Source organism: Drosophila santomea, chromosome 2L, assembly GCF_016746245.2.
Source record: "Drosophila santomea strain STO CAGO 1482 chromosome 2L, Prin_Dsan_1.1, whole genome shotgun sequence".
Taxonomy (NCBI): domain Eukaryota; kingdom Metazoa; phylum Arthropoda; class Insecta; order Diptera; family Drosophilidae; genus Drosophila; species Drosophila santomea.
In genome coordinates, this window is record NC_053016.2 from 16558751 (window position 1) to 16584178 (window position 25428).

Here is a 25428-nt window from a genome sequence, read left to right on the forward strand (position 1 = left end):
TTGTTAACTATTGATATTGTTTAAATGTATCATGTTATGATTGTTATGTGAGCTGAGCATGGAGCCAATAAATTAGCACTTAATGTTCACTTAAAACTTTCAGTTTGCTAATTTGTAAGACATCAGTTGTGTTCCTCAATGAGAATGAATATGAAATTATTAATCTATAATAGGTTTTTCAGTTCAGCGTAGGATTTCATCTTTCAAGTTAACAGCTTCAATGATTAACCGAATTAAATAACACTTATTACTTGATGTTCATTAACATTTTGATTTCTGATTTAGCCCTGATTCGTGTTGCCTAATACAATTTTGTATATTTCTTTCAATTGAGCAATTTGCTTCGATACAAAAGGAGTTACAGCATAAATATTAAAAAACGTAGCGTTAGATAACATATAGGTAGCATTTAAAAACTCTGAAAACATGCATCTAAATCACTCAAAAAATATGAATATATTTATGGTTTAAATAACATCTTAATCATCCATTTCAAACATCAGGGCGTTCTTAGCTTCCGATTCATTGTGGTTGTTGTGGGCACCTGGTGCTCCAGTGAGATCCAGTCCGCTGTCGTGGAGCACGGACCCGCCATTTGGCTTGTTACAGTTTCTTGATTGATTTTCTTGTTGCTGTAAATTTGAGTACACGTTATTAGTATTATGCGAAAGTACATATTTAATATCCCACACCAGACTGCCAAATAATAAAGTTATATTTTTACACTAATTGTCAATATTGTCTTAGACTTGATCAATATTAATGTCTGGTGACGAAAATAAAGCCAAACTGCCCGATTTTGCTGATCGCCTCTAATTCAATTAGCAAGCTAACAACCTAACGGCGGAGATATTCGCTTAATTAACTAGATCTTGATCTCACCTTGAGGGCAGAGCCCCGTGTCTCTTCGTAGTCGACGGAATCCCCTTCGCTGAGGCGACGCTGCTGAGCCCGCAGCTTGAGATCGCGTCGCTTCTGGTTCTTCTTGCGTTGACCCAGGATGCTGGAGTCGAGTCTGAGCGATTGAGTAAATTATAAAATTGCGAACCATTTAGGGGTTATAACTGGTACTTACCGGAACACTTGTTTCATGATGTGATCATTAAACCTAACAGTCTTCTTGCAGCTCTCCGAGAGCCCGGCATCCGAACGGTCCTCCTCGGGAATGCCGCCGAATGAATGAGAAAACAGCGAGGTTCCGGATGCGTCCACGGAACACGAGTACGAGGAGCAGTCGTCAATGGAGGAGCAGCTGTCCGACATCGAGGGTCGTGGTCCATAGCGGCTGAATCGCTTAAGGATGCCGCGATGGGAGCCACCGGTGCTATCGTTACACTCCGAGTAGCTGCGTTGCTTACGCTGCGACGGAAACTTAAACATAGTCTTCGGCTGAAGCTCAGGATTTTTAGCCAGTGGCTCCTGGAAGATCATATCTGCGCAGGCAGATTCTGATAGGGAGCGCTCCTTCTTGTTCCTCTTCCGTTGCTTTTTACCGGCCTTCTTGTTCTGCGACTGTTGCTGGTGCTGCTTATCGCTTTCGGGCTCTTGATCCTGGTCCCCCTTCTCTTCCTCCTCCTTTGTGCCGGGGCGAATGGTAACCTTAAGGGCCTGGCCCTCCTGGTTGTGCACGAATTTAACATCGAGAGGAGCATTCTCCTTTGCGTTTGCTTTTCCGCTGCTTTTTACATTGTACTGCCCATGGACTGGGTACTCTTTGAGCTCCGTGGCATCCAGACCGGCCAGATAGCTAGCCGGAGTCTCGCTCTGCGAGCTCAGACACAGCTTGAGCACTACATTGTTGTCCCAGGCCTCCGCCTCCACGCTCTCGATGGCGGAAACCTCATGCTCCGCCGGCAGTTCTACGTAAAAAGCGTAGTGGGTGGGATAGTAGCCACTGCCGATGGTAGCGAACTGTAGGTGCAGGCTTCGCTGCTCTCTCAACTGCTCAATGGAGTCCGGTTGAACGTTGGGCACGTGCAGCACGAATGCCATCACATTGTCCAGCACGTTGCAATCAAACTTGCTTGGCAGTTGGTAGTGCACGGAGTTCTTCAGGAACGGACTGTTAGCGAGGCGCACAGCCGCAGTAGTGGGCGAGGCTAAGATGGCACATCAATTTAATTCATATTAATAATCAACGTAATAGTATTTAAGCAAAAGAAAACTAACTAACTAACCAAATTGCGATAAAATTTATTTGAAAAAAACCCAATAAATGACTTTTAAATAACGTATTAATAATGGTAAACTTACAAATTTCAGAGATATCCGCCTTGGAATCGCTGAGTTCTCCATCAGGATCCTCCTCCACGGGCGATTCGCTGTTGGAGTGCAGCTCCACGCCGCTGTCCTCGCGGCTGAAGTGGCGCAAGGTGTCGTGCATCTGGGCTTCCTCCTTGGTGCTTTTCCGGACCACAGGTAACGTGATGCTCAAACGACGCAGGTCCGTGTCGAAGCGGGCTTGGCCCGCCTTGTCGTCCACAGAGAAGGGCAGGTCCAGCTTCAGGCGGTACTTTGCTCCCTGCCGTTCGCTGAACAGGTATACGGACTTAGAGGTGACGTCCAGCTGGCACTCGGCTGTCGAACGAAGCAGAGGAAGCTCGATCTCCACGACGAGGGAGCGAGGAACGGTCACATGCAGCTTGGCATCCAGCTCGTCCGTGTACTCGGACAAGTCAACGTCGTGGCTGTGCTTGATTGAATATCTGGGCACCGTGAACTCTGGCACCGGAGTGGGCTTTGTTTTCATGGGCAGGACGCGGGGCTCCGGTTTCCCGGGAGCGGGTGGCTTTGTGGGGAACATGTGCGCCAGAGGATGTGGCTCCTGCTCTTCGGCCGTGGGATTGTCGGCCAGCTTGCGTATCACAGTGGGACGGGGAATACCCTTGTAGTCCAGCTTGGGGAATTTAAGGTTGGCGCGATCCAGGGAGACCTTGTACTCGCGCTCGACTGCGTCCAGTGCAGTATCGATGAGGCATTGCCGGAACTGCTTGTTCCGCTTGGCCAGGTGAAGGGCGTCGGGATGGAAGACCACGTCGAACACCTTGCAGTGGTTGTTTTTCGCGTCGCAGTCATCCCGTGACGAGGTCTGGGCCATCGGAATGGACCAGCTTAGGCCACGGCTGCCACTCGATGGATCCGTGGCCACCTCGTTCTTGGGCCTCTCGATCTCCTCAGAGCCAGCGATGTTGATGAAGCACTTGAGCTCGCCATCTAAGGCGGTCTTGATCACGAATCCCGGCTTCGGGTGGATGAACCTCACCTCCACGCCACGCTCCTTTTCCAGCTGGGTGATCTCCTCCTCGTAGATCTTGCGATTCTCAGGGTCCTGGATCTCCTCCACGTAGTCGAAGAACAGCTTACGGAACTCCTCTTGGCCAAAGGCCTCCTGGATGCGGTTGAACTCGTCCTTGCTTATGTCGAGCTGCTCATCGTCACGAAGTTTGGATTGTTTATTACGCGATCGGGCAGCGGATGCGGACATAGCTTTCTCACAGGCACACTTCACTCACGGAGGGATCTCTTCGGGTCTCCTCTTCTTTGCACTTTTACTGCACAAATAACAATTTTCTTATCACTTCGGCGGGCTTTGTTTTTGTTTTTGTTTGTTTTTATTTGTTTAGGGTTGCTCAGTTTCGGGCCACGTTTCCTTGGCAAATGCGTTTGGTTTCTATTTCTGGAAGGTTCTGAAATTACAAATGAAATATAGCCGATTATTACGTGTGTGTATAACTGCAATAACAACAAGACAGGTCCTAAATTATCAGTCGATTGGAACGTTTGACTAGTTTTTCTGTTCCGACTACAAACATATACATGTATATATATATGTATGTATATGTATACCTGGCTATTTTATCGTTTTGTAAATAAACCTACAGGGCATAACTGAATCTTGTGAAACCTGGCGAAATTGTGGAAACTTTCCAATCGAAGCCGAGATAAGCGAAGTACCAGGTCCCAAGGTTGCCCTAGGTCCTGACTAACTCGTAACCAAACACCGCTGAATATAATGAAATTCTATTCGGCAGATAAGCAAACAAAAATTAAATCAATGACGCAGTAAGGTCGCTCGCGAAAATCGCCGGCTAGCCGCCGGAATTATGGGCGTTATGTAAGTAGATACAGATGAGTGTAAATTCTACACGACCAGAAACTGACCACGAGTAGTTTTATAAGTCAGCCAATAAATAAACCAACTGCGTAGTTTCTAAAACACAAGAACGCGTAGATGTTTTCTTTATTTTTATTTTCTTTTTTCGTGCTTTGGTGCGATGCCTTCCCGACGAGCGTGTTTATAAGAATGAGAGCGCACCGCCCGAAACGCCGGCAAATATTGGAGGCTCTCGCGAGTCAAAAAAGAGAGCGCCCTCTGCGCAGTGGAGGGCCTTTTGATAAGCGCGAAAAAAACCACTTGCCCCCAATTGTTTTTGTTTAGCGAGATTCTGCCCCGCCGCCCCTGCGCCCCGCGCCCCAACACATTATCCGATTTCTGGCGCAACCCAACTAATTGTACAATAAACGACCGCATCTCTACAAACACATGTATGTATGGATATATGTACATATTGCGTGTGCCAACTGATATTACAAACTTAAATACATATGTACATATATATGTGCTGGGTGGGCGGCGAATAGGGGGTCAGTTAGATGATTCCCTACGGCGTGTGTATCCCCACTCCGAGGAAAACGAGGAAAATTATAACAGTTACGTGACCAAACACATGTCTGCGCTGTGGGAGGGGAAAAACTGTCGTTTGATCGATACGAGCTGAAACTCATTGATTTCCTGGACAAACCGGTCGCAGTTGAGATGAAAACTCCAACTATACAAATGGTTAGTTTTATTCTATGGCACCGAGCAGATTAATCAGTTAATTTCACACAGGACAACAGACTAATGGCCCGCAAACTCCTCACTGCCATTCCACTGCTTAATTAGACACTATTCACTCACCTGAACTGGAATTACTTATGCTCTTGTGGGCACAACGGCACTAAATACAATATTTGTCTGTTAAATGGGCTCTTTTTCAATAGACGCTTTCATGAAGTTCGAGTTTGACGTTCTAGAAATTTTTCCGCTGGACCGGCTGCTCGTGTTTGTGTGTGTGCAGTGCTTTGGTATTTCTACTCATGGGATTTGGAAAATGTAGGGCCTAGTATTTTTGTTTACTATGTTATGTGCAGACGTTGGCCCTGGTCACACTGCCCTGTCTTATATCGATAGACCCCGATAGGTTCGGACTTAAAACATTTCTAGCAATGGAGTCCAATATATTATTAGTTTTTCTATTGACATTTCTGCTAAACAACAATGCCAGAGGTGGGCCTTAATTAGTATTAGGCAGTTATTGAGTGCTTTGAGAAGAGAGTGCGCAAGAGAAATTCCGATTGTAAGGGGTTTTAGAGCCAGACGGAATGGCTTGAAAAGTCACGGAGTGTTTTCGATTTGTTTTCATATGCTGTGGTTCTGCCCAACTGTGCTGCGTACACTTGGCCAGGGAAAATCGGAAAAGTGTTCTCGGGATGTTGATTAGTAAAAGAAGCTTCTGACGGATCCTATAGAACGGATTATATAAACGGATGTCGTGGGCGTTTGCAGCATAAGTGCATTTTCTCAATGATTTACCCACGCACACCATAGTTCCGTGTGTGTATACAGAACTTGCTGGGCCGCCTGTGTGTGTTTTAGTGCTAGTGGTATTGGTGGGGCTTTCCATGTGTGTACATATGTGCTATGTGCATGTGTTTTAATGTGCATTTGTTGTGTTTCAGCTGAAATCAGTGATCATCTGCGGGAGGACATTCCGAGTTTAGACATGGAACCATCCTCCGCCTCATCCGCCCATTTCAATGGCAAAGAGTTACCGGCCGTGCCACAGAACTCTGTGCAGACGCATCCCAGGTAATTATATCTTAAGTCCAGAACCCCAAGGTTGTAACCCCCGCTTTTGTGCAAAAAACACTGTATTGCTAATCTCTGCTACCTTCCAATTGCCATGCTGCTAATCCCTAATTAGGAGACACATTAAGAGTAAGCGCCGCATGAAGAGAAGGTAAAACTTGTACGACTCATGCTTTAAGTCCACATAATAAATGGTTATATTAAAAAAAAAAAATCAAAAATTTCATAATTTTACTTGTATTATCATATTAAACACTCTCTTTTACCAGATACAAATGCTATTCCTGCGAGCCGCCCTGCCGGGATCCGTATGAGTTTACCCACACCTGCCAGAATGCGATTCAGGTAAGTTCCTCACTTTAAACTTAATTAAACATAAAAGTAACTAGGTTTCCGTCTTTTAACAGTGCTGGAAGTCGCGCACCCGCGATGCCGATGGTCAGGTGCAGGAGTCACGCGGTTGCAGCACTTCGCCGGATCAACTGCCCATGATCTGCAGCCAGAACTCCTTAAAGATCAATGCACCCAGTAAACGCAATACGGGAAAGTTCGTAAATGTGGTATGCTGTGCCGGTGATTACTGCAATGAAGGAGACTTTCCAGAACTGCTGCCCTTCGACAGCAATGATGTGACGGTAATAACCGCGGATACCAGTAGTATAAGCAAGATGTCTGTTGCCATTCTGGGTCCTTTTTTGGTTATCGCTCTGCTGGGCGCCGTGACCATCTTCTTCATTCGTCGTAGCCATCGCAAGCGTCTGGCTGCCTCGCGAACCAAACAGGACCCGGAAGCGTATCTAGTCAATGATGAGCTGCTCCGCGCCACCAGCGCCGGTGATAGTACGTTGAGGGAGTATCTTCAGCACTCTGTGACCTCCGGATCGGGCAGCGGGTTGCCGCTGCTGGTCCAGCGCACGCTAGCCAAACAGGTCACCCTTATCGAGTGCATAGGCCGAGGCAAGTACGGTGAGGTTTGGCGCGGACACTGGCATGGCGAAAGCATCGCCGTCAAGATATTCTTCAGTCGCGACGAAGAGTCCTGGAAGCGGGAAACGGAGATCTACAGGTAAGGACAAAATTACTTTAAGGTATATTGTATAACTTTATACAAGGAATTCCTACACTAGTTTTCAATTTCATTAAAATCAGTCTACAAAAACCCCCAAAAATACTCTGTAATGCTTCCCCCCATTAAATGTGTCCTATAGAGTATACGATTTATTGCTACCTTTGAATGCTCTATGAATCATTTAGTAATCGCACTTTTTTCAGCACCATTTTGCTTCGACATGAAAATATTCTCGGATTCATCGGCTCCGACATGACGTCGCGCAACTCGTGTACCCAACTTTGGTTAATGACACATTACTATCCACTGGGCTCGCTGTTTGATCACCTTAACCGTAACGCCCTAAGCCACAACGATATGGTATGGATTTGCCTGTCTATAGCTAATGGGCTGGTGCACTTGCACACAGAGATATTCGGCAAGCAAGGAAAGCCAGCTATGGCCCATCGTGATTTGAAGTCAAAAAATATACTCGTCACCTCGAACGGCTCGTGCGTGATAGCTGACTTTGGACTGGCCGTTACCCATTCGCATGTCACAGGACAACTGGACCTGGGCAACAACCCTAAAGTGGGCACCAAGCGCTACATGGCCCCAGAGGTTCTGGATGAAAGGTATGTCCTTATTGGCTGTACCATAAACGAAAATGTCACTTTAAAATTTGATTGCAGCATTGATTTAGAATGCTTCGAAGCACTACGCCGCACAGATATTTACGCATTTGGACTGGTCCTCTGGGAGGTTTGTCGTCGCACCATTTCTTGCGGCATAGCAGAGGAGTACAAGGTGCCCTTCTACGATGTGGTACCAATGGATCCCAGCTTTGAGGATATGCGCAAGGTGGTCTGCATCGACAACTACAGGCCCTCTATCCCCAATCGTTGGAGCTCGGATTCGGTAAGCCGCTTTCGTATGTCATTGTCAGGATTTTCAATTTAATAGTTCTCATTATTTAGTTACTGGCTGGAATGTCCAAGCTCATGAGGGAGTGCTGGCACCAAAACCCCAACGTGCGCTTGCCAGCGCTGCGCATAAAAAAGACTATACATAAGCTAGCTTCCGCCGACGAGAAGATACGCCTGGACTTTGACGAGGTCTGCGTTTAGTGGTTGTAGTCGAGCCCTAGCAGTAAGCGATAATTTAGGTGTACCACCTAGGTAGTCTAAGATTCATTCATTGACATACCCTTGCATTTCACACTATTAGTTCGTAGGTATATTATTCAAAGCTAAGCCAAGATCCTTCGTGTTGAATTAACTAATCCAAGTACAAGACCCTTGGGAACTTATACATAGAAGACTATAACATATTTATTTATGTTTGAATTGACATTATCGTTTCCGTTCCACCGTGAGCCTAGCCTGAATAGGGTGCCTTGAAAATTGCCTTAAGTTAATGTTAGCATCGATTCTAATGTATGTTCTTGGGATATCATCCTGTAAAGTTGTCATTTCACTATTTACCATTATTCATCGTTCATCAAGTGCCATTTGCAATTGAGAATTGTAAACGCCCTAACTTTAAGCTCACTCTTTGAACTTTACACTAAATTCATAACTATAGAACATGTCCATGCTATGATAGAACCATAAGCGACACCACCAATTGACTTGCTATCTTAGTTAGTTAAGCCTTTAGGACTTAGTTCCCCACGCATAGAAGCATACACACCTACTTGTATATTGTACAAATGGCAAGCTATTTAAGTTTTGTATAGTCTAAACGAAATGAAATACACGACTAAGCATTTAACATTAGGAAATCTGGTTTATTGGCTGGGATTATGTCAATCGTCTGCTGTCAGTACCCGGAAGCTCTCGTCATTTTCTTCGTCTAGAAAGAGCAGACGAAAGATGTCGTTGCAGAAATCGGGGTAATAGTCGCAGGCGCGTTTGCAGTCGGGAGTCCAGTTGATTTCCAGCAACTGGGGCTCCATCACCTTTTCCTCATCGTCCTTCCACCGGAGCATAATGTCAGCTGCGTAAAGAGCTCGTGATTGGGCACAAGGAGCCAGGCCGCAGGGTGGATCTGCTTGACTGGCGCACTGAAGCACCTCGAGAAGCATGTTACAGATTTGCTGCTCCAGAGCTGACCAACTATTTTCCGGATACTGATCCTGCCAGAGGGTCAGGAAGTCGTCGCACTTGACGTGATGCAGCTGCGCCTCCGTCTGGTAGTTCATCACCGTGTAGTGTTTCTCGTAGTCATCGAAGTGATCCAGCGAGAAGGGGTGATTTGCAAAACGCAGGAAGAACTTCCGGTGTATATATGCCTTCAGCGGTTTGACGCTCTTCAAGAGAATTACATAGCGAATATCAAACTTAACGCGTCCTTCCAGTTCCTCTCGCCTAAACAGAACTGGTCGCTCGATGTACTTTTGTGCTATCTTTGGACCAGTGGCCGGTAGACGTACGATCTGCTTGATGTTGTCCGTGATGTGTGTGTCCAGCCCGCGAGCCAAATTCCACGGCTTGATAATCCAGTGGTTGTCTAGGCCCTTGGCTTCTCTCGTTTGGTAGTAAGCAGCGAATTCCTTTAGCTCGGTGGAAAGATTATAGGTGGTGGGAAGCCATGTCGGAAACGTTTCAAGCGTAAGGCTATTGTGGTGTTCTTTGGCCGCCCGGCGGCCCACAATGCTTAGGAGGTCTTTGATGGTGATTACGTACTCGAAGGGAAACTGATTGATGAACTTGCCGGGCGACCTATCGGCAAAATTCTCAAAATCCTTGAAGTGATGTGTGAGCCAAAGGACATCCGCCTCGTCTGGGTTGTTAACTTGGATGAACTCAGGCGAAGTTAGATGACGGCGCACCACCTCGTACTCTGCATACACCTTTAAGGGGTCGCAACGTGAACTGGCTGGCAGTGGATCGATGTTGCTTTTGGGATAGGTTTCAGGGATGTGACCGCTGGTGAAGTAGTCTACCCGGGGTTCAACTTGCAAGAAGCTTTCGCCCGTGAGGTCGGAATCGCGCCAGGGTAAAAGCAGGGCATCCCGCTGGGGCGCCTCTTTGGCCACGTACTCCACCACATCGCGGGTCACTGAATCTCCGACATTGCAGTCCCGAATCGGAAAGAGCACACTGTACGTAGTTTGGGTGTTTAGGTAGAGCAGAGGGACAAGACGAAAATTGGGATCGTCCGAGTGGTTCACCGCTGAACCGACTTCGTCCATCACGTACCAGATGGGCTGGCGCTCCTCGTCCGACAAGCCTTCGCTGCCGATGGAGTAGGCGTGGCAGTACTTCCATAGGCGGCGCAGTATCTTATCGACCCGGTTCTCCAGCTCGAGATCAACGCCAGTGATGGCCGAAAGACGGTCCGCCAGTTGCGGATACTGCTCCAGTTGCTGCCGGGCTCCGTTCAACCTGAATGTCCAAGCGTGATCGACCAAAAAGATGGCCTGAGGATCACTGGTCTTTATTCCCTGCTCTCGGGCCACGCCCAGTGCGAACACGGGGTTGGGACTGTCGTCGTTCTCGGCAGGATTCTGCTCCTCATCCTCATCGTAGTCAATCAGCATCAACTGGAGTGCTTCGCCGGCGTCGAATGTTTCCGTAGTCAGTTTTCGGTACAGCGCCGGCCAAAAGATCAACGGAACAGCCGAGGACTCCAGCTGCGGCTTGTGCAGCGCCACAAATTCGTTGTACTTGTTTATGCCGTCCATGTGCAAGAAAGGGCGCAAAAAGGAATACTCTTGGAGCACGGCCAAGTTAAAGTGACCGTATACGCCCGGGTCCAGTGATGCGTATTTCTTCTTCTTTGAGGAAGTACGCACATTTAGGACTCGGTTCCGTTCCCGCAATCTTTTATTGTATCTGGTGTGAATGTACAACTATATATGTAAGCTATGTTTCGAATTAAAAAAAAGCCCTCGACTTTTGTTTTTCTGACTTGGTAAACACTTCTATTTTTTTTAATAAAAAGTTTAACGCAAACTCAAAATAATTCAGCAAACGTTTTTAATATTGCTCTTCCTTGTTAATCTAATTAGAAGTGCAACATAAACAAACTATTATTAGTTCTGTCTCATTAAGCTAGGCTTTAAAAATGTTTTTATTTTAGAGAGTATTTAAGACACCGTTTATCGTTCACAACGTAATGGAATTATAACTTGTGCTTAACAGGATGGATAAGAGTTAAAATATTACATTTTAAAGGCTAATAAAGGTTAATTTCCCTAATTTTGCTAATTTTGCCGCCCCTGCTAACCGTTAACCAGCACTGTCGGCGGCCAGCTGATCAGCCCAGCTGATGGTGTGACCGCACTCGCTTGGTTTTTGCGCCTGTATTTGTTAGTGGCTCTTCCCACTGAATTAGCAACAACAACCAGTATTTCACCATTAGAATAGATAACATGTAATTGCGACACGGAACTTGACTCAGACCAAACCAGGCCACTTTCCGCGGAGCATTAGCAGAAGTTACAAGTCATCCCAGCTCGGCAGTTCTAAGGGGTACAAATCGGAATTTATTCTCGTGTCAGTATTCATGAAACTCTCGCCTTTCGACGGGTACGCATGTAGCGCGCAAATGGTGGCGGAATATTATTGTTAGGATACCAGACCCCCCGCACACACCCGCACACAGCCGTCCATTGTACCCACACAAATCAGCAGTGAGAGATCAGATCGTGAGCGAGATGAGCGAAACGCTGGCAGTGGCGAGCGGTGGCGTGGTGCTTCCAACGCCAGCATCCACAGACGTCTCTATTTCGAACCTGCCGCAGCCTACAGTTGCTGTGGGATCGGTATCCCATCAGGGCATGGACCTAGAGGTAAGCAGGGCGACCAGGTCCAGGCCCAGGCCAGGTTCACCATCATAGTAAGCCCTGCCTTGTGATATCACGATAATACCCTAAATATATCCCCATTTCCATTGCCACATTTTGCAAACAACTGCGCAATTAACTGACAGCCGCTGGTTAAGTAATTTTCGGGACGGAGCACCTGGCATGGATCACATAGCCAGCGGCTAGAGGTGCCCATCGAACCCACAACGCTCAGTCACCTCAGCAACTCCCCAAATTCACTCGTCACTTTCATCTCTCACCTGCAGGATCCCCGAAACAATAGATTCTTTCTCTGGAAATGGTTGTGTAACTGGACATCCAGCTCACCGACAATGCTGCGTGCCGTGGAGAAGAAAATACTGTCGTACGTAAAGCTGCCCTACCGCGGCTTCTTTGTGGACATCGGGCCTGCGGTGGGCGAAGCGGATAAGATCTGGACCATCAGCATGAATACCGAGTCCAAGGAGGTGCCCCTGGTGCTTTTGCATGGCCTGGGAGCAGGCATTGCCCTGTGGGTGATGAACCTGGATGCCTTTGCCAAGGGTCGTCCAGTATACGCCATGGACATCCTCGGTTTCGGACGCAGCTCCCGGCCGCAGTTCGCCAAGGATGCGCTGGTGTGCGAGAAGCAATTTGTCAAATCGGTGGAGGAGTGGCGCCGCGAAATGAACATCAACGACATGATTCTGTTGGGCCACTCGATGGGCGGCTTCATTGCCTCCAGCTACGCCCTTTCACACCCGGAGCGTGTGAAACACCTCATACTGGCCGATCCCTGGGGCTTCCCTGAGAAGCCCTCGGACTCGACCAACGGCAAAACAATTCCGCTCTGGGTGCGGGCCATAGCTAGAGTACTGACCCCGCTTAATCCGTTGTGGGCTCTACGCGCCGCCGGCCCCTTTGGCCAGTGGGTGGTGCAAAAGACACGGCCAGATATTATGCGGAAGTTCCAGAGCACCATCGAGGAGGATATCAACTTGCTGCCGCAGTACATACATCAGTGCAACGCCCAGAACCCCAGCGGTGAGTCCGCCTTCCACACAATGATGCAATCCTTCGGATGGGCCAAGCATCCCATGATTCACCGCATCAAAGACGTGCGCAGCAACATACCAATCACGTTTATCTATGGCTCCCGGTCGTGGATCGACTCGTCGTCTGGGGAGAAGATCAAGTCGCAGCGCGGCAGCAACATGGTGGACATCAAGATCGTAACGGGCGCCGGCCACCACGTATATGCCGACAAGCCGGACGTATTCAACCGCTACGTGAACGAGACCTGTGATATGTACAACGTGGCCGGAGGCAAGCTGATAACGCCCTTGCAGCTAATCCGCGAGTCTACGGAGTCCGACGAGGAGCGCGAGCCCAGCCTGAGCACAGCCAAGACGGTAGAGGTCCAGCCCGAAGTGCAGCCGGTGTCCGAACCAGTCACTGCAGCTGACACATCCACGCCGACCACCGACGAACTGGCGGCGAACATCAAACCGAAGTGAGCAGAAGCAGCGGGATTCGCTGAGAACCAAACAAATCACAGCTCGCCTGCCAGCCTGTATCTAATAGCTTAGTGTCATTGCCTAGTATTAAATGGTCATCTTATCCAATTAGCCGTTATTTTTACTCTACCGTCAAAACTGGCCAACTAAAATAACTCCCAAGACGGGCGTATTCTTATTTATGTTCTTTGAGATTTCAAGTTTTTAAATAGTTTAAATATATATCTATTTTTGTTAAAAAATCAACTTAGTCAAAAACTCCTTGTTTCAAGTGACCTAGGTATATACGTTTCATAAAAAAAATGGATTGCGCTGGCAACCAAGCGCTTTTGTAGCAGTTATCGTTAATTTGTGCTGATTCAGTCCGAGTACAAAGGTCACTTCAGGGGCACTGTCACCGCGCATGGAGTTCCATTGATAACTTGACTGATAAGCAATGGAGGAATGGAGGAATTCAAAGCTCCGCCGAAAAGTTCTCTACGAATGCAATCCTTGCCCAACGTGCGTCAGACATCGATCCGGAAGACCCCACACGCGCCACTTGTTTTCAATTCTTTTGGTTTGGGTCTAAGGCTATCTTAAGTTAGCTGATAGCCAGCAAAACAATGGAATTATGTAGTTGAAAACGGGAGCGGCTCTTTATACTAGGATTATACCAGATTTTATTAGTAAATGATTCATTGGCTTAAGGCATTTCATATTTAAGAGAACGGATCTCTTATAAATAGTCTTGTATAAAAACTGTGAAAGTCGTCGATCCCCAGAGATTTGTTATCAACTGGCTGGGTACACGATCTTTTCACTGTATGGAAATGTATATTATACAAATTAATTGAGTGAAAAAGCTTTAAAAGCAATCATATACATTCGTTATCAATTAGACTCGCCACTAATCATGACAAATGCCATATACACATTCACGTACATAGTACCTTTTAAAGCTTTGTGCCCTATCACAAAGAGTAGAGCCAGCAAAAACATTCTGCTGATTTCGCATAAACAACTCGCCATCAAACAAAGAAACGTTATAGCTATTATATATATATTCCATAGGTTCTTCGGAGAAATCCGCAAGGGGATCGATAATGTTTACAATTTAAATTTTAAGTATACTTTTCTTTGTTCGATTATTTGGCATCGGCGAAGCCCACACGATCGTTGCCCATATCAAACTCGGTGTAGTATTTTCCAATAAAAACATCACCCAGAATCCACAAAGGTCCGTTTGGAGGGGGGATGTCCATGCCCATGAAACCGGACAAACAGATGGTCTTGCCCATCTGGGCCACGCGGAGAATATAGTCCTTGCCCTCAAGTTCGAAGGTCTTTCCGCCCAGCACAAACTTGATTACCGGCAGTTTGGGGATGAGATCGCAAGATACCACATACTAGAGTAGGTTATTAGACGGATTAGCAGTAATTCGGGTAATAACTTAGAGCTTGGTACTCGCCTGACCACCGATGATGGGAGTTCCACCGATCTTCTGGTTAATAGAAGTGGCCTCCTCCAAGGGAGCAGCAATTAGTGACGTGCCGGTGTCAGCGATTACCTGGCAACCACCCTTGCACAGCTGCAAATCACCAATGGAAGCGGCATCCATCTTAATTTGCCAGTAGGCCTTGCGGGTAACGGGCAAGTAGGTGAATTCACCAGTGTAGTGGTTGGGATCGGAGCCGCCAAAGATGATCTCACCGCCCTCGGGGGAGGCGGGATCTCTGTTCAGGTAAAATGAGAACACCGGAGCGGAGATCAAGCCCTGCTCGTACATGGCGTAGAATGGCGGCTTCACCTTGTCAACGGAAATGGAGCTGTAGCCCAGGCCCAGAATGCCGTCAAACTTGGCAGCCACGAAGACTAGACCCGGCTCACTCAGCGCCTCGGCGAATGTCTGATCCTTGATGTCCAGACCGGCAATGGAAACCGTATCGGTGGACAGGTATCCGGACAAGCTGCCCGAACCGTACTGGATGGCGAACTCAGTGCCGTTCTTGGTGTAGGTCTTCGACTTGGAGGCATCGTACTTGTTGTGCATCAAGCATGCGATGTTGGTCAGGTGACACTTCTTGGACGGCACCCACAAATTCGAGGAGCCGGTGTCGAAAACTACACGGAAGTTCTGCGGCGGCGAGCCAATGGCAATGGGTCCATAGTACTGGGCGTCCATGTAGTTGGACAGGGGTTCCGGCACATCACCTCCGCCATACCTAATGCGCAATTGCTGCAGTTCTGTGCCCACATCCGCGAAGTGTCGGCGGGCCGACTGAAATTTGTGGAGTGGTACTCGCAGCAATGTGGGTTTCTCCTGTGGATTTGAGTCGGCCACGGCCGCAGCAAGGAAGGCAACTAGCAGCAGTGCAACCTTCTGCATTTTGAGTTCTATGTTTCTCTTCACTGGTGGCTAAAACTGCAATGATCGCTGCAGTTAATTAAATATTGCGGCACAGCGAAAATGATTCAGCACAGAAAATGTACTAAATTTGACTTGGCGCGACGTTTGACCAGAGAGATTCGATAGTTCTCTTAAAAAATAGTGGAATTCCTTAATTTTCCATCTTATATGTATTACAAATCAATCATCAATTCTGCACGTTTAGGAAGAGGATAAGATTTTTTTACAGAGAAATATAGTAAGAGCTAAAAAAAATACCCATCTCTTTCATTTGTAGACTATCAAACTATTAACAATTATCAAGAACGTCCTTCATAAATTATTTTATTATATAGATAACAATCGATGGAAATGGGAAGCTTAAATTATATTTGTATATATAAAGATTCTTATAAATTCAATTTAGTAATAGTAATAGTAAAATTAATTAAAATTTGGAAAGGAATTTTAAGCTTAAGTAGTTCTTAAATAATACAAATGGGTTGTTCAATTTTGTGGTTTTTCAAACAAATAGACGCCGTTGACTGCTTATAATCATCTTGATTTCAGAGAAATAAATATATAATGTTTAATTAATTATAAGCCAATAAAAATGTAAAATAAATAAAGTTTCATTATAAAATGATAAAAACCGCTTTTTCTCAGAGCTTAAAAGAAAATGTATGCACAGAACCAAGACTTTCGAAATGGTCAATTGCTTTTCGAATATCATAAAGCGCGCGTATTACTTATCCTTTCTAATACTTTTTACAATCACTTATTACTCGGCAAAGTTTAGATCTGACCTTAGCACAGACATCCAAATTGTAGATTAGGTCGTCAATGTTCATTCGGTACGGAGTAACTCGGGCAGTATCCTCAAATGACTGTTTGGCGCGCCGCAGCCGCTCGTGAATCTCACTCATATCGAGCATCTTCCCAATAGAAAGCTCATGATTGGTGGATAACAGAACCGAGAACAGAACGGAGGACTCCAGGGTGACCTTGCTTCGGTACCCAACGCAGATCTTCTGCTCCACTTCATCACTTTTTATAAGCACGGTTTGACATCTTTTTAGGGAATCTTTGTTCTTTAAAAATAAAAAAATAAAAAATTTACAACTTTGTTTGAATTAAATTAGTGATATAAAATTATTCACGTATTTAGATCTTTCACTTGCCCCTGCTGAATTAGCCCCGGAAACTAATGACAACTTTATACGGACAAACGGACGGACATGACCGGTTCGACCCAGATATTGATCCTGATCAAGAATGGTCGGAGACGCTTGTTACATACTCTCAACGAATCTAGTATACCAACGGTATGACCACCCACCATACCAATCAGCCTGTCAAATATACAATGACATATTTTACATAGAAATGTAACACCCTTAAAACCTCCTTAAGGTGTTACCCCAGGTATGGACCGTATCTCCTAAATTGTATTAATAACAAATTGTATTAATAAAAGATTTGTTGAAATAAGTTTGATGTTTCATTGATGGAAGGTTGACGAAAATAGGACCAGAATAATCCCTAAAGAATCGATAAAGAGGAGATGAAAATTCGTTCTAGAAAAGTTGGCGAAAAGCCGATGAATTGAGGTATGATTTACCCATTAAAATGCGCTAATAACTGTGATTAAAAGCGATTATTTTGCGTTCTGCTAGAGGTGTTTATGTGATATTTTTCATAGCGATGATTTCCTAGGACATGCCAATGTTATGCCTTGTTTTCATACAAATTAAGCGGTGAATAATAAACCCCTTGTAATTTTTACTAAGCGGTTATTCAACGGTGAAAAGTCGGTAACAAGCTCATCCTTCCAGCTACCACAATAAACTCCTACATAACCACAACACTAAAAAGAAGAACTGAAATCCTTATGAACAGGCGCATGCTTGCCCACACCAACGTTACCAATGTCCACTACATTAACGGATCCCTCCCCAACACATGCTCCTTTGCATCCATCACCAGTTAGACATTAAAAACATCCCAATTAACTGTCCCTTTCCCGACAGAACGGTTGGCTTTCAACGCACTTGCGTTAACAACAAACGAAAACATCAACAGAATTTATAACCATTTTGGTTGGGTAAACTCCAGCCTAATCCATAAAATATAAGCAATCTTCTTACCTTTATATTTTTGATATCGTTAGTCATGATAAAATGCTTCTGCGGCTGTACTACAAATCGAGCTGCAAGCTCGCAATCTGGAGTATATTGATAGCCTTGGGAAACGCGTTTAAAAAATGGATGCAGATCCAGAAGTTTGAGACGTTGTTTGGCCCTCTCCGGAAGCTGAAAGGTGTCTAGTTGGGGCAGAACGTCGGTCAGGAATAAATAGCACACTTCTTCAGCAGTGTGATCCCTGAAAGCCTCATTGCTGGTTTTCCATTCCTTCCAGGCTGAAGCATCCTGGATGTAAAACAGTCGGCAAGACGCCACTGCGTAGTCGATCAACTCCCTATGAATCGAATGTTCAGTATCGCGCAGCGTGGATCTAGCAATACGGCCGATATTGGCATTGAACGCCACTTCGTCCACAGTTTCGTCCATTTCCTTTGCGAATATAATAAATTTTAAAATAAAACAGTAATAAGTCGCTTTGATTTCTACGTGCGCTTTCAGAGATGCACTCTTTCTGTAATCGAAATCGATGCTGTATATCGTATGCAATACTGAGACTTTTGAAATCTTAAGAAAAATTCATGAATTAAAAACATTTAAAACTAAAAGTTTTTCAAAACCCTTTTTCCCATTATTATTAGAACAAGTCAATATTCCTATTTAATTTGCCTGTTGGAAATGAGTTTTAAAATATAGAGCTACCTTTTGGAAGAGCACTCAGCGTGCGGCTATTGGATTAAATTTCCAGTTTTATTGAACAGCTGATAGAGTTGCCGTATTGTTGAACAGTTATGTTTACAAATGCATTATATTGGCGCGAATCATTTAAGATCGTGAGTTAAATCGAATTAGTACAAATCAAATCAGGATTTTTCATTCATGTTTGTTTTCTGCCGCTGCAGGCCATGAAGCGTACGAAGGCGCAGAAGGTAGGTCCTTCCAAAAAGGCTGCAAAAAGTGAGGAAGGCAGCTCCAAGCCCAAAAGTGATCAGGAAAGCAACGATGAGGAGGCCTCCACATCGAAGACTTCGTTGGTTTCTAAGCCGGAATACCAAAACTTTGAGCAGTTTCTCACCCACTTGGAACACCAGCGAGTCTGCACGGCAGCAAACATTCAGGAATTCCCTTTCAGGAAGAAACGAGTGCGCGTTCTGTCCAAAACCGACGATGTAAAGAAATCCAGCCTAGGCGGCGTCGTCTACTGGATGTCCCGCGACGGGCGCGTCCAGGACAACTGGGCCCTGCTTTTTGCTCAGCGTCTGGCTTTCAAGCTGGAATTACCCTTATCGGTGGTATTTTGCCTAGTTCCCAAATTCCTGAATGCCACCATCAGGCACTACAAGTTCATGATGGGCGGCCTGCAGGAGGTGGAGCAGCAGTGTCGCGCCCTGGACATACCCTTCCACCTGCTAATGGGTCCCGCCGTGGAAAAGTTGCCAGAATTTGTGAAATCCAAAGATATTGGAGCCGTAATCTGCGACTTTGCCCCGCTGCGTTTGCCCCGCCAATGGGTCGAGAATGTAAGCAAGGCACTACCCAAGAGCGTGCCGATGGTGCAAGTCGATGCACATAATGTAGTTCCGTTGTGGGTGGCCTCCGACAAACAGGAGTATGCTGCCCGCACCATTCGCAACAAAATCAACTCCAAGCTGGGGGAGTTCCTCAGCGAATTCCCACCGGTTGTGCGGCATCCCTTTGGAACGGGCTGCAAGAATGTAAATACCGTGGATTGGTTAGCTGCCTATGCTTCACTGCAGTGCGACATGGAAGTGGAAGAGGTACAGTGGGCGAAACCGGGCTATACGGCGGCCTGCCAGCAGCTCTACGAGTTCTGCAGTCGTCGTTTGCGCCATTTTAATGACAAACGAAACGATCCCACGGCAGACGCCTTGTCCGGACTCTCGCCTTGGCTGCACTTTGGTCACATCTCGGCTCAGCGGTGTGCTCTGGAGGTGCAGCGGTTTCGGGGCCAATACAAAGCCTCGGCGGATTCGTTTTGCGAGGAGGCCATTGTGCGCCGAGAACTGGCGGATAACTTTTGCTTCTACAATGAGCACTATGATAGTCTTAAAGGTCTTAGTTCTTGGGCATATCAAACCCTAGATGCACATCGCAAGGACAAGCGGGATCCCTGCTACAGATTAGAGGAACTAGAGAAGGTTCGCCATAAAATTATTTCTTTGGATTTGCCACTACTATGATTTTATTATTTTTCCCTAGTCTCTGACCTATGACGACCTATGGAACTCGGCGCAACTGCAGCTGGTGCGCGAGGGAAAAATGCACGGCTTTTTACGGATGTACTGGGCCAAAAAGATTCTGGAATGGACTGCAACCCCAGAGGAGGCGTTGGAGTACGCGATCCTGCTGAACGACAAGTACAGTCTGGATGGACGCGATCCCAACGGCTATGTGGGCTGCATGTGGTCAATTGGCGGCGTCCATGATATGGGTTGGAAGGAGCGGGCTATTTTCGGCAAGGTTCGGTACATGAACTATCAGGGATGCAAACGCAAATTCGATGTAAATGCCTTTGTCATGCAATACGGCGGTAAGGTGCACAAGAAGAAATAAAACGTTTTTGGAATTTGCCTTTGTTTTGAATGCAAGCCAAGAGCATTTTTTATTTAACCATAGATCCAAGGAGAGGCTTTATAAAATATGACAAAATTACAGTAAGCGGAACAAAACTTAGTCCTTCTCGGCGATTTTGGTTAGGTGTTCCTCGATCTCCCTCTCATTCAAAATGCGGAAAGTTGGATCGGTCTTGCTGACCACGCCGATCTCAATGCCGTTCGGCTTGAAGTCTATAGCGAGCACGGTGGACAGACAGGTGATGGCCAGCTGAATCGCCTTCTCCTCGGACAAGTTGTTTTTGTATTTCTTTTCCAGATAGCTGTTGGCCTCCAAAGTTTTGGCACCCACTGAGCAGGCCTTGAATCCGCTAAAGTAGCCAGCCGGGTCCGTCTTGTAAACGCTGGGTCCGATTTCGTTGTCGTACGCCAGCAGCACCATGCTACAGCCGAGCGGACGCATCTCGGCATTCTGTGTGTACACCTGGTTGATATCCGCAATTCGCCGGCACAACACATCCACGGGCATATCGTAGCCGTACTTATAGCGGAAGTTGGCGGCCTCGTACCTGGCCTTCTGCACCTGTGAGCGGGAATCAGCTAGGGAAGACAAATAAGAATTTGTAAGTTGGGATTGGAACAGCGCTATACACCTATGCTTTGCCTTTGGCAAGCTATAGTTATAGATTTTAGCACAATCAGAATTGAAAAACAATTCGAAATGAATTAAACTAGAGGGTTAATAGGACATATCAAAAATGGGCTAACTTTTTACAAAATACTCTTTACTAGAATATGAATCGAGCCATGCCGGGATTCACAAGAATTGAAAGTATCTATTGTTCATACCCATGCGTCCGGTCATTGCGCACCCAATGTCCTTGGTGATGCGAAACAGGTGGGTCACTGTTTCAGGCACAATATTCTTCTCGGTGACCTTTTTTTGGGTGGCCACCACGGCACAGTCGCCACTCTTCAGCGCCACCGTGGTGATGTTCTCCTGGGCGATAGCCTTAAAGGCGTACTCTGGCGGGGATAAGGTAAAGTCAGAGTGGATGCTATAGAGCCGCAAGAGCCAGGATACTAACCCACTTGGTAGAGGCGTCCCTCCGGAGAGAAGATTGTAATGTGTCTGTCAAAGCCGGCTGAACTTCCGCGAGACATGTTGCTTTCCTCTTGGTTCGGTAGCTGCAATAGATAAAGCCGGTTAAAATGCATTTCCTAAGTTATTCGTAAAACACACACCTTTTGAACAAAAAGAATTTACAAATTTTTGTTATAGCAGGGAAAATGTCGCTTTAAATCGAACCTGGGCAAAATTCAGATTGTCATTCTCAACATAAAAATGAACCTAAAAAATACCAAAAAAGCAACGCGCGCTGGAACTTATTTGTTATCGTTGAAATCGAATATGTGTATAAAGCCTTATTGAAGTGAAGCTACGCTTACAAGATAGGCTGAATTGTACGAATTTGTTTGTTAAAAATATTCTAAAATAAGTAAACGAAAGCAATGTGATTTGTAAAAAAGTTATATTCTAAAAAAACTTCAGTAAATTAAAGACAAAACATCTACTGCATAATATTGGGATCTTTTTTAATTTATTTTTAGAGCCGTACATCGAAATATCGTAAGTAAATGTTTATAAACAAGGAGCCAAATAGCAAGCCTGATCTAACTGGAAATAAGGCCAATACCAATAGCAATACAGTTAAACCTATCGGCAATCGATAACGTCGCGGTGCCGTGCGTAAGTGATGGCCAACTCTAGCTGGATGTAACCATTGAGAATCGAGGTAAATATTGGTCAGTAACAGCAGAGAACGCTGAAATTACGGATTATTGGGAGCCAAGTGCGCGTTGCCGGCAGCGAAAATGCACGAGGATGATCTGAAGAGTCAGTTGACCATTGCGCGGAACGAGATCAACAATCTCAGGTTCGTTTGAGACAGGCAAATTGCCATGAGAGTCCTTTTGCTACTGGTATAGTTCAAGTTCACACCGATTTTGCCTTGACCATGATGCAGGCAGCAAGTGCGCAACCTGCAGCATGTGCAGCGCAAGGACATTGAGACGATAACCCGCCTGCTGCAGGACTTCCGCTGCGAGGGGTGTGCGAACAACAACAAGAGCGCCAAGGACAAGGTCGCCGGCGAGAAGCAGGAGCACCAGCAGCAGACGCCAGACCACCAGACGGGTCAAGGTCAGGTGCGTTTGACCCTCCCACACACTGAAAGATACATACAAACCTCGCAACCAATCCTTAGAGCAACCATACCAATGGAGGGAACAGCTTTGGAGAGGATTACGCCCACTTTCGGCCTATCGGAGTGATCCGGACAGCCTTCCCAGAGAAGCGGGCCGTGCCCAGGCAGTCAATTGTGGGCAGTCGCCTGCGCGGTATCATCCAACTGAACGACGGTGTGTTCACCAATCCGGAGCACTCCTTGGAGGGACTGGCCGACTTCTCGCATCTGTGGGTCATCTACCATTTCCACCGCAACAATGCCCATCCCAAGGCTAAAGTGGCGCCCCCCCGTCTCGGGGGCGAGCGGGTGGGTGTGTTTTCCACTCGATCACCACACCGCCCGTGTCCAATTGGCCTCTCATTGGTGGAGATTGAGAAGATCGAAAACGCCACCATCAGTTTCTTTGGTACGGACATGGTAGACGGCACACCGGTGTTAGACATTAAGCCCTACATTCCACATTACGATGCACCATCCTTGAGCGTTGACTCAGGTACGTTGGACATACAACAAGCAGAAATGCAACATAAGTTCTTGTTCCGGACAGGAAGAACCTCTGTTGGTCCGCATGAGAGCAGCCTGGACTTCTACGATTCCAGGCAGGAGCCTGACGGAGAAGAATCGGACCTGGAACTGTACGGAGCAGCTGGATACAGCGGGAACTCGGGCATTGGAGCTGATGCCATTCTGCCGCCACCAAGCGCCGTGCGAGTGCCCAACTGGGTAGTGGCCAGCAATAGACTTAGCGTGACTTTTAACGAACATGCCGAGGCGCAGCTATCGGAGTTGCAGGTGAAGAAGCAGTGCATCGTGGACATTCTGGAGGCGGATCCGCGCTCCGTTTACTTGCGCACAAAATACGGCTCGCAAATATTTACCTTCCAGCTGCGGGAGGTCACGGTGACGTGCAAATTCGATGACAAGGCCGGCACGGTGACCGTGGTTCAGGTTCGGCGTAACGAAAATGTGCAGGTTACCGCCCTCGACGGCGACCTGCGCAGCGCCTAACTTATGGATTATTGCAATTGATATTCGTTAACTGACTTGATTGTGTTAAGCTTAAGTATATTGTGTTGAGGAGCTTTTACCTTTGGCGTTTCAATTTTGCTCTAGAATACAGCACATTCTTAAATATATGTATGAGGCTTGTTTCCCACGCAAATAAATTGTTTTCCTTCAAGTATCTTAACGCGGGGGTAGTATTTAAAGATTTTATCAAGCTTATTTATATACTTTATTTGCAGCATAATGGGCGACTTGAGCTGGAAAGATTTCTTGAGCCAGGCTAAGCAGTTCCTGGAAATTTCCCAGAAGTTGGGTGATAATTGGGTGCTGGCGCAAAAGGTATCACTTCGTGCAGATTCTTAAAATCGAGCTAATTAATTAATACTTCTTTTTCGCAATTAAGGACTCGAATGAACCAAACGTCTACCTCAAATGTAGTCAAAAGATTAGATGGCAAAGTGGCAAAAATAACGCAGGGGAGTTGGTTAGTGTGGAGTATCACGTAGTCTTCAGTGTTTCCTATCAAGTACCAATGTTGTTTTTCCAAGCACACAGATCAGGTATGTATATCAAAAAATCGTACTAGATGTGTCAATAAACCCACTTCTCATAGATGGAAGTCTTCTGGATGTCGAGGCCACCTGGAAACTGTTCATGCCCGAATCGAAGGCCAGCGATCTCCACCAGATACTCACACAGATGGATCATCCCGTGCTTTTCAGACCTTTCATGGCACTGCATCCATGCCGCACAGCTGAAGTGCTAAAGCAGTTCGGAAAGCCCAGCGGCAACCAGGTTCTCTCCTTCATCAGCCTGTACGGACCACACGTGCAGTTGCACCTGCAAAATGCATACGGCTTAAGCCAAGAGTATACGTAATTTGAATTTATTGGTGGTTGTTTTAAACACTGGTAATAGGAGTATACATGTGTGGATTATAATGGCTTTTACAGTTTTACATTGCATTCCCTATTTTAAAGTGGTTACACCTTTGCATTATGCTTAACTTTAGAACATGGACCCATATGGAACCCATCCGCCTCCAGTACTTGGCACATGTGAAGATCTAAATAGCAGAATGCTCAGGGGTGAACTGCTGTGGGACACAGGGCTATAGCATGTGATACCTAAAGCAGCACATCGGTGGATAATTTAAGTTGAAAATTAAAAACTAATGAACCTACGAATAGAAACTAGCTTTGTACATATATTATTACTCCGCTTGGGGGATACATTCATCGAATTAGTCTATAATGACTATCATCTCTTAACGTAGAGTATAGTTTTCAAGTTGCACTTGCTATTTTCGTTCATTTCTCTGGTAATATCAACTAGAAGCTACTTTTCGATTACTTCGATTTAGTTTAGACATGTATACGCTTACATCTAATTGTACTGTACACAAGCGTGGCCTTAGTTGAGCCGCTTCGCTTTGCATTTTACTAATATTAACTGTTTCATTTATAATTAATGTTAACTGGCTACTGTGTGGCATTAGCGGCGTCCCGGCGCTGGCACCAAATCCCTACGTTCCTGGCGAAACCAAGGACTCGAGGGCGCGGGGAATCGCATTGAAAATGTTTATTTGCAAAATTAAATCGACTTTTATGTATATTACGTTGGTTTGCAATAGTAATACGATGGTACATATACTGGTTCACGTACATTAAAGATTAATGGTGTGCAGTACGGATATCCTGCTGAGGAAGTCGAAGGGTGGTTTGGATGGCACGTACTAGGAGAACTCAATTTGGACTCGGAAAGTGACTAGTATAACTCGACGCAATCCATAACATTAGGTGTGAATTTCAATACTATGGTTA

The 25428-nt window shown here is 46.0% G+C and overlaps 10 protein-coding genes across 15 annotated transcripts; 5 read left to right on the plus strand and 5 right to left on the minus strand.

Annotated features, from left to right (window-relative positions):
- Nucleotides 1–423: 423 nt before the first annotated feature.
- LOC120446795 (protein kintoun) lies at nucleotides 424–5115 on the minus strand. Of its 2 annotated transcripts, none has more exons than XM_039627955.2 (5): nucleotides 4961–5115; nucleotides 2254–3686; nucleotides 1076–2099; nucleotides 883–1015; nucleotides 424–632 (listed from the first exon to the last, which is right to left on the minus strand). In XM_039627955.2, the coding sequence occupies exons 2-5, from the start codon at nucleotides 3482–3484 to the stop codon at nucleotides 480–482; spliced, it is 2541 nt and encodes an 846-aa protein (XP_039483889.1). In that variant the 5' UTR covers nucleotides 3485–3686; nucleotides 4961–5115; the 3' UTR covers nucleotides 424–479. The 2 variants fall into 2 exon arrangements, with proteins under 2 accessions (XP_039483889.1, XP_039483897.1); XM_039627963.2 differs by lacking the exon at nucleotides 4961–5115 and adding an exon at nucleotides 4162–4311.
- A 69-nt stretch (nucleotides 5116–5184) lies between these two features.
- Nucleotides 5185–8732, plus strand: LOC120446817 (activin receptor type-1). The gene is made up of 7 exons (XM_039627990.1): nucleotides 5185–5329; nucleotides 5782–5911; nucleotides 6181–6256; nucleotides 6319–6977; nucleotides 7184–7594; nucleotides 7652–7877; nucleotides 7937–8732. The coding sequence occupies exons 1-7, from the start codon at nucleotides 5269–5271 to the stop codon at nucleotides 8084–8086; spliced, it is 1713 nt and encodes a 570-aa protein (XP_039483924.1). The 5' UTR covers nucleotides 5185–5268; the 3' UTR covers nucleotides 8087–8732.
- LOC120446810 (tubulin--tyrosine ligase-like protein 12) lies at nucleotides 8728–10799 on the minus strand. The gene has a single exon (XM_039627976.1). It carries the CDS (start codon nucleotides 10645–10647, stop codon nucleotides 8767–8769), a length of 1881 nt encoding a protein of 626 aa, XP_039483910.1. The 5' UTR covers nucleotides 10648–10799; the 3' UTR covers nucleotides 8728–8766.
- Nucleotides 10800–11310: 511 nt separating this feature from the next.
- LOC120446821 ((Lyso)-N-acylphosphatidylethanolamine lipase) lies at nucleotides 11311–13514 on the plus strand. 4 transcript variants are annotated; one of them, XM_039628010.2, is made up of 2 exons: nucleotides 11311–11461; nucleotides 12039–13514. In XM_039628010.2, exon 2 carries the CDS (start codon nucleotides 12105–12107, stop codon nucleotides 13266–13268), a length of 1164 nt encoding a protein of 387 aa, XP_039483944.1. In that variant the 5' UTR covers nucleotides 11311–11461; nucleotides 12039–12104; the 3' UTR covers nucleotides 13269–13514. The 4 variants fall into 4 exon arrangements, with proteins under 4 accessions (XP_039483944.1, XP_039483936.1, XP_039483962.1 ...); XM_039628002.2 differs by having other exon boundaries at nucleotides 11313–11757; XM_039628028.2 differs by having other exon boundaries at nucleotides 11321–11437.
- A 779-nt stretch (nucleotides 13515–14293) lies between these two features.
- LOC120446842 (lysosomal aspartic protease) lies at nucleotides 14294–15732 on the minus strand. The gene is made up of 2 exons (XM_039628036.2): nucleotides 14720–15732; nucleotides 14294–14656 (listed from the first exon to the last, which is right to left on the minus strand). Exons 1-2 carry the CDS (start codon nucleotides 15635–15637, stop codon nucleotides 14396–14398), a joined length of 1179 nt encoding a protein of 392 aa, XP_039483970.1. The 5' UTR covers nucleotides 15638–15732; the 3' UTR covers nucleotides 14294–14395.
- Nucleotides 15733–16178: 446 nt separating this feature from the next.
- On the minus strand, nucleotides 16179–18258 carry LOC120456298. Its single transcript, XM_039643048.1, has 2 exons — nucleotides 17785–18258; nucleotides 16179–16728 (listed from the first exon to the last, which is right to left on the minus strand). The coding sequence occupies exons 1-2, from the start codon at nucleotides 18205–18207 to the stop codon at nucleotides 16396–16398; spliced, it is 756 nt and encodes a 251-aa protein (XP_039498982.1). The 5' UTR covers nucleotides 18208–18258; the 3' UTR covers nucleotides 16179–16395.
- Nucleotides 18259–18478: 220 nt separating this feature from the next.
- Nucleotides 18479–20387, plus strand: LOC120443725 (deoxyribodipyrimidine photo-lyase-like). Its single transcript, XM_039622978.1, has 3 exons — nucleotides 18479–18611; nucleotides 18681–19937; nucleotides 19999–20387. The coding sequence occupies exons 1-3, from the start codon at nucleotides 18570–18572 to the stop codon at nucleotides 20350–20352; spliced, it is 1653 nt and encodes a 550-aa protein (XP_039478912.1). The 5' UTR covers nucleotides 18479–18569; the 3' UTR covers nucleotides 20353–20387.
- LOC120443727 (proteasome subunit alpha type-6) lies at nucleotides 20366–21752 on the minus strand. The gene is made up of 4 exons (XM_039622982.2): nucleotides 21597–21752; nucleotides 21440–21539; nucleotides 21201–21377; nucleotides 20366–20951 (listed from the first exon to the last, which is right to left on the minus strand). The coding sequence occupies exons 2-4, from the start codon at nucleotides 21513–21515 to the stop codon at nucleotides 20470–20472; spliced, it is 735 nt and encodes a 244-aa protein (XP_039478916.1). The 5' UTR covers nucleotides 21516–21539; nucleotides 21597–21752; the 3' UTR covers nucleotides 20366–20469.
- Nucleotides 21753–21974: 222 nt separating this feature from the next.
- On the plus strand, nucleotides 21975–24792 carry LOC120443728 (ubiquitin-like-conjugating enzyme ATG10). Its single transcript, XM_039622983.2, has 4 exons — nucleotides 21975–22147; nucleotides 23845–23944; nucleotides 24009–24165; nucleotides 24219–24792. The coding sequence occupies exons 2-4, from the start codon at nucleotides 23849–23851 to the stop codon at nucleotides 24482–24484; spliced, it is 519 nt and encodes a 172-aa protein (XP_039478917.1). The 5' UTR covers nucleotides 21975–22147; nucleotides 23845–23848; the 3' UTR covers nucleotides 24485–24792.
- LOC120443726 (tRNA (adenine(37)-N6)-methyltransferase) lies at nucleotides 22141–23789 on the plus strand. Of its 2 annotated transcripts, XM_039622981.2 has the most exons (4): nucleotides 22141–22288; nucleotides 22379–22559; nucleotides 22619–23093; nucleotides 23148–23789. In XM_039622981.2, exons 1-4 carry the CDS (start codon nucleotides 22227–22229, stop codon nucleotides 23606–23608), a joined length of 1179 nt encoding a protein of 392 aa, XP_039478915.1. In that variant the 5' UTR covers nucleotides 22141–22226; the 3' UTR covers nucleotides 23609–23789. The 2 variants fall into 2 exon arrangements, with proteins under 2 accessions (XP_039478915.1, XP_039478914.1); XM_039622980.2 differs by having other exon boundaries at nucleotides 22619–23789.
- Nucleotides 24793–25428: the final 636 nt, after the last annotated feature.

Coding starts and splice junctions, on each gene's coding strand:
- LOC120446795 (XM_039627955.2), bottom strand. CDS start 3,484: ATGTCCGCATCCGCTGCCCGATCGCGTAATAAACAATCCAAACTTCGT. Junction 2,100..2,253: donor GGCGGATATCTCTGAAATTT/GTAAGTTTACCA, acceptor GTGCCATCTTAG/CCTCGCCCACTACTGCGGCT. Junction 633..882: donor CACGGGGCTCTGCCCTCAAG/GTGAGATCAAGA, acceptor TCAAATTTACAG/CAACAAGAAAATCAATCAAG.
- LOC120446817 (XM_039627990.1), top strand. CDS start 5,269: ATGGAGTCCAATATATTATTAGTTTTTCTATTGACATTTCTGCTAAAC. Junction 6,978..7,183: donor CGGGAAACGGAGATCTACAG/GTAAGGACAAAA, acceptor CACTTTTTTCAG/CACCATTTTGCTTCGACATG. Junction 7,595..7,651: donor CCAGAGGTTCTGGATGAAAG/GTATGTCCTTAT, acceptor ATTTGATTGCAG/CATTGATTTAGAATGCTTCG.
- LOC120446810 (XM_039627976.1), bottom strand. CDS start 10,647: ATGGACGGCATAAACAAGTACAACGAATTTGTGGCGCTGCACAAGCCG.
- LOC120446821 (XM_039628002.2), top strand. CDS start 11,623: ATGAGCGAAACGCTGGCAGTGGCGAGCGGTGGCGTGGTGCTTCCAACG. Junction 11,758..12,038: donor ATCAGGGCATGGACCTAGAG/GTAAGCAGGGCG, acceptor TCTCACCTGCAG/GATCCCCGAAACAATAGATT.
- LOC120446842 (XM_039628036.2), bottom strand. CDS start 15,637: ATGCAGAAGGTTGCACTGCTGCTAGTTGCCTTCCTTGCTGCGGCCGTG. Junction 14,657..14,719: donor CTCCCATCATCGGTGGTCAG/GCGAGTACCAAG, acceptor AACCTACTCTAG/TATGTGGTATCTTGCGATCT.
- LOC120456298 (XM_039643048.1), bottom strand. CDS start 18,207: ATGGACGAAACTGTGGACGAAGTGGCGTTCAATGCCAATATCGGCCGT. Junction 16,729..17,784: donor ACGATATCAAAAATATAAAG/GTAAGAAGATTG, acceptor TTATTTTTAAAG/AACAAAGATTCCCTAAAAAG.
- LOC120443725 (XM_039622978.1), top strand. CDS start 18,570: ATGTTTACAAATGCATTATATTGGCGCGAATCATTTAAGATC. Junction 18,612..18,680: donor GGCGCGAATCATTTAAGATC/GTGAGTTAAATC, acceptor CTGCCGCTGCAG/GCCATGAAGCGTACGAAGGC. Junction 19,938..19,998: donor GATTAGAGGAACTAGAGAAG/GTTCGCCATAAA, acceptor ATTTTTCCCTAG/TCTCTGACCTATGACGACCT.
- LOC120443727 (XM_039622982.2), bottom strand. CDS start 21,515: ATGTCTCGCGGAAGTTCAGCCGGCTTTGACAGACACATTACAATCTTC. Junction 21,378..21,439: donor GGGACGCCTCTACCAAGTGG/GTTAGTATCCTG, acceptor TATCCCCGCCAG/AGTACGCCTTTAAGGCTATC. Junction 20,952..21,200: donor CGCAATGACCGGACGCATGG/GTATGAACAATA, acceptor TGTCTTCCCTAG/CTGATTCCCGCTCACAGGTG.
- LOC120443726 (XM_039622980.2), top strand. CDS start 22,227: ATGCACGAGGATGATCTGAAGAGTCAGTTGACCATTGCGCGGAACGAG. Junction 22,289..22,378: donor AACGAGATCAACAATCTCAG/GTTCGTTTGAGA, acceptor ACCATGATGCAG/GCAGCAAGTGCGCAACCTGC. Junction 22,560..22,618: donor ACCAGACGGGTCAAGGTCAG/GTGCGTTTGACC, acceptor ACCAATCCTTAG/AGCAACCATACCAATGGAGG.
- LOC120443728 (XM_039622983.2), top strand. CDS start 23,849: ATGGGCGACTTGAGCTGGAAAGATTTCTTGAGCCAGGCTAAGCAGTTC. Junction 23,945..24,008: donor ATTGGGTGCTGGCGCAAAAG/GTATCACTTCGT, acceptor TTCGCAATTAAG/GACTCGAATGAACCAAACGT. Junction 24,166..24,218: donor TTTCCAAGCACACAGATCAG/GTATGTATATCA, acceptor CACTTCTCATAG/ATGGAAGTCTTCTGGATGTC.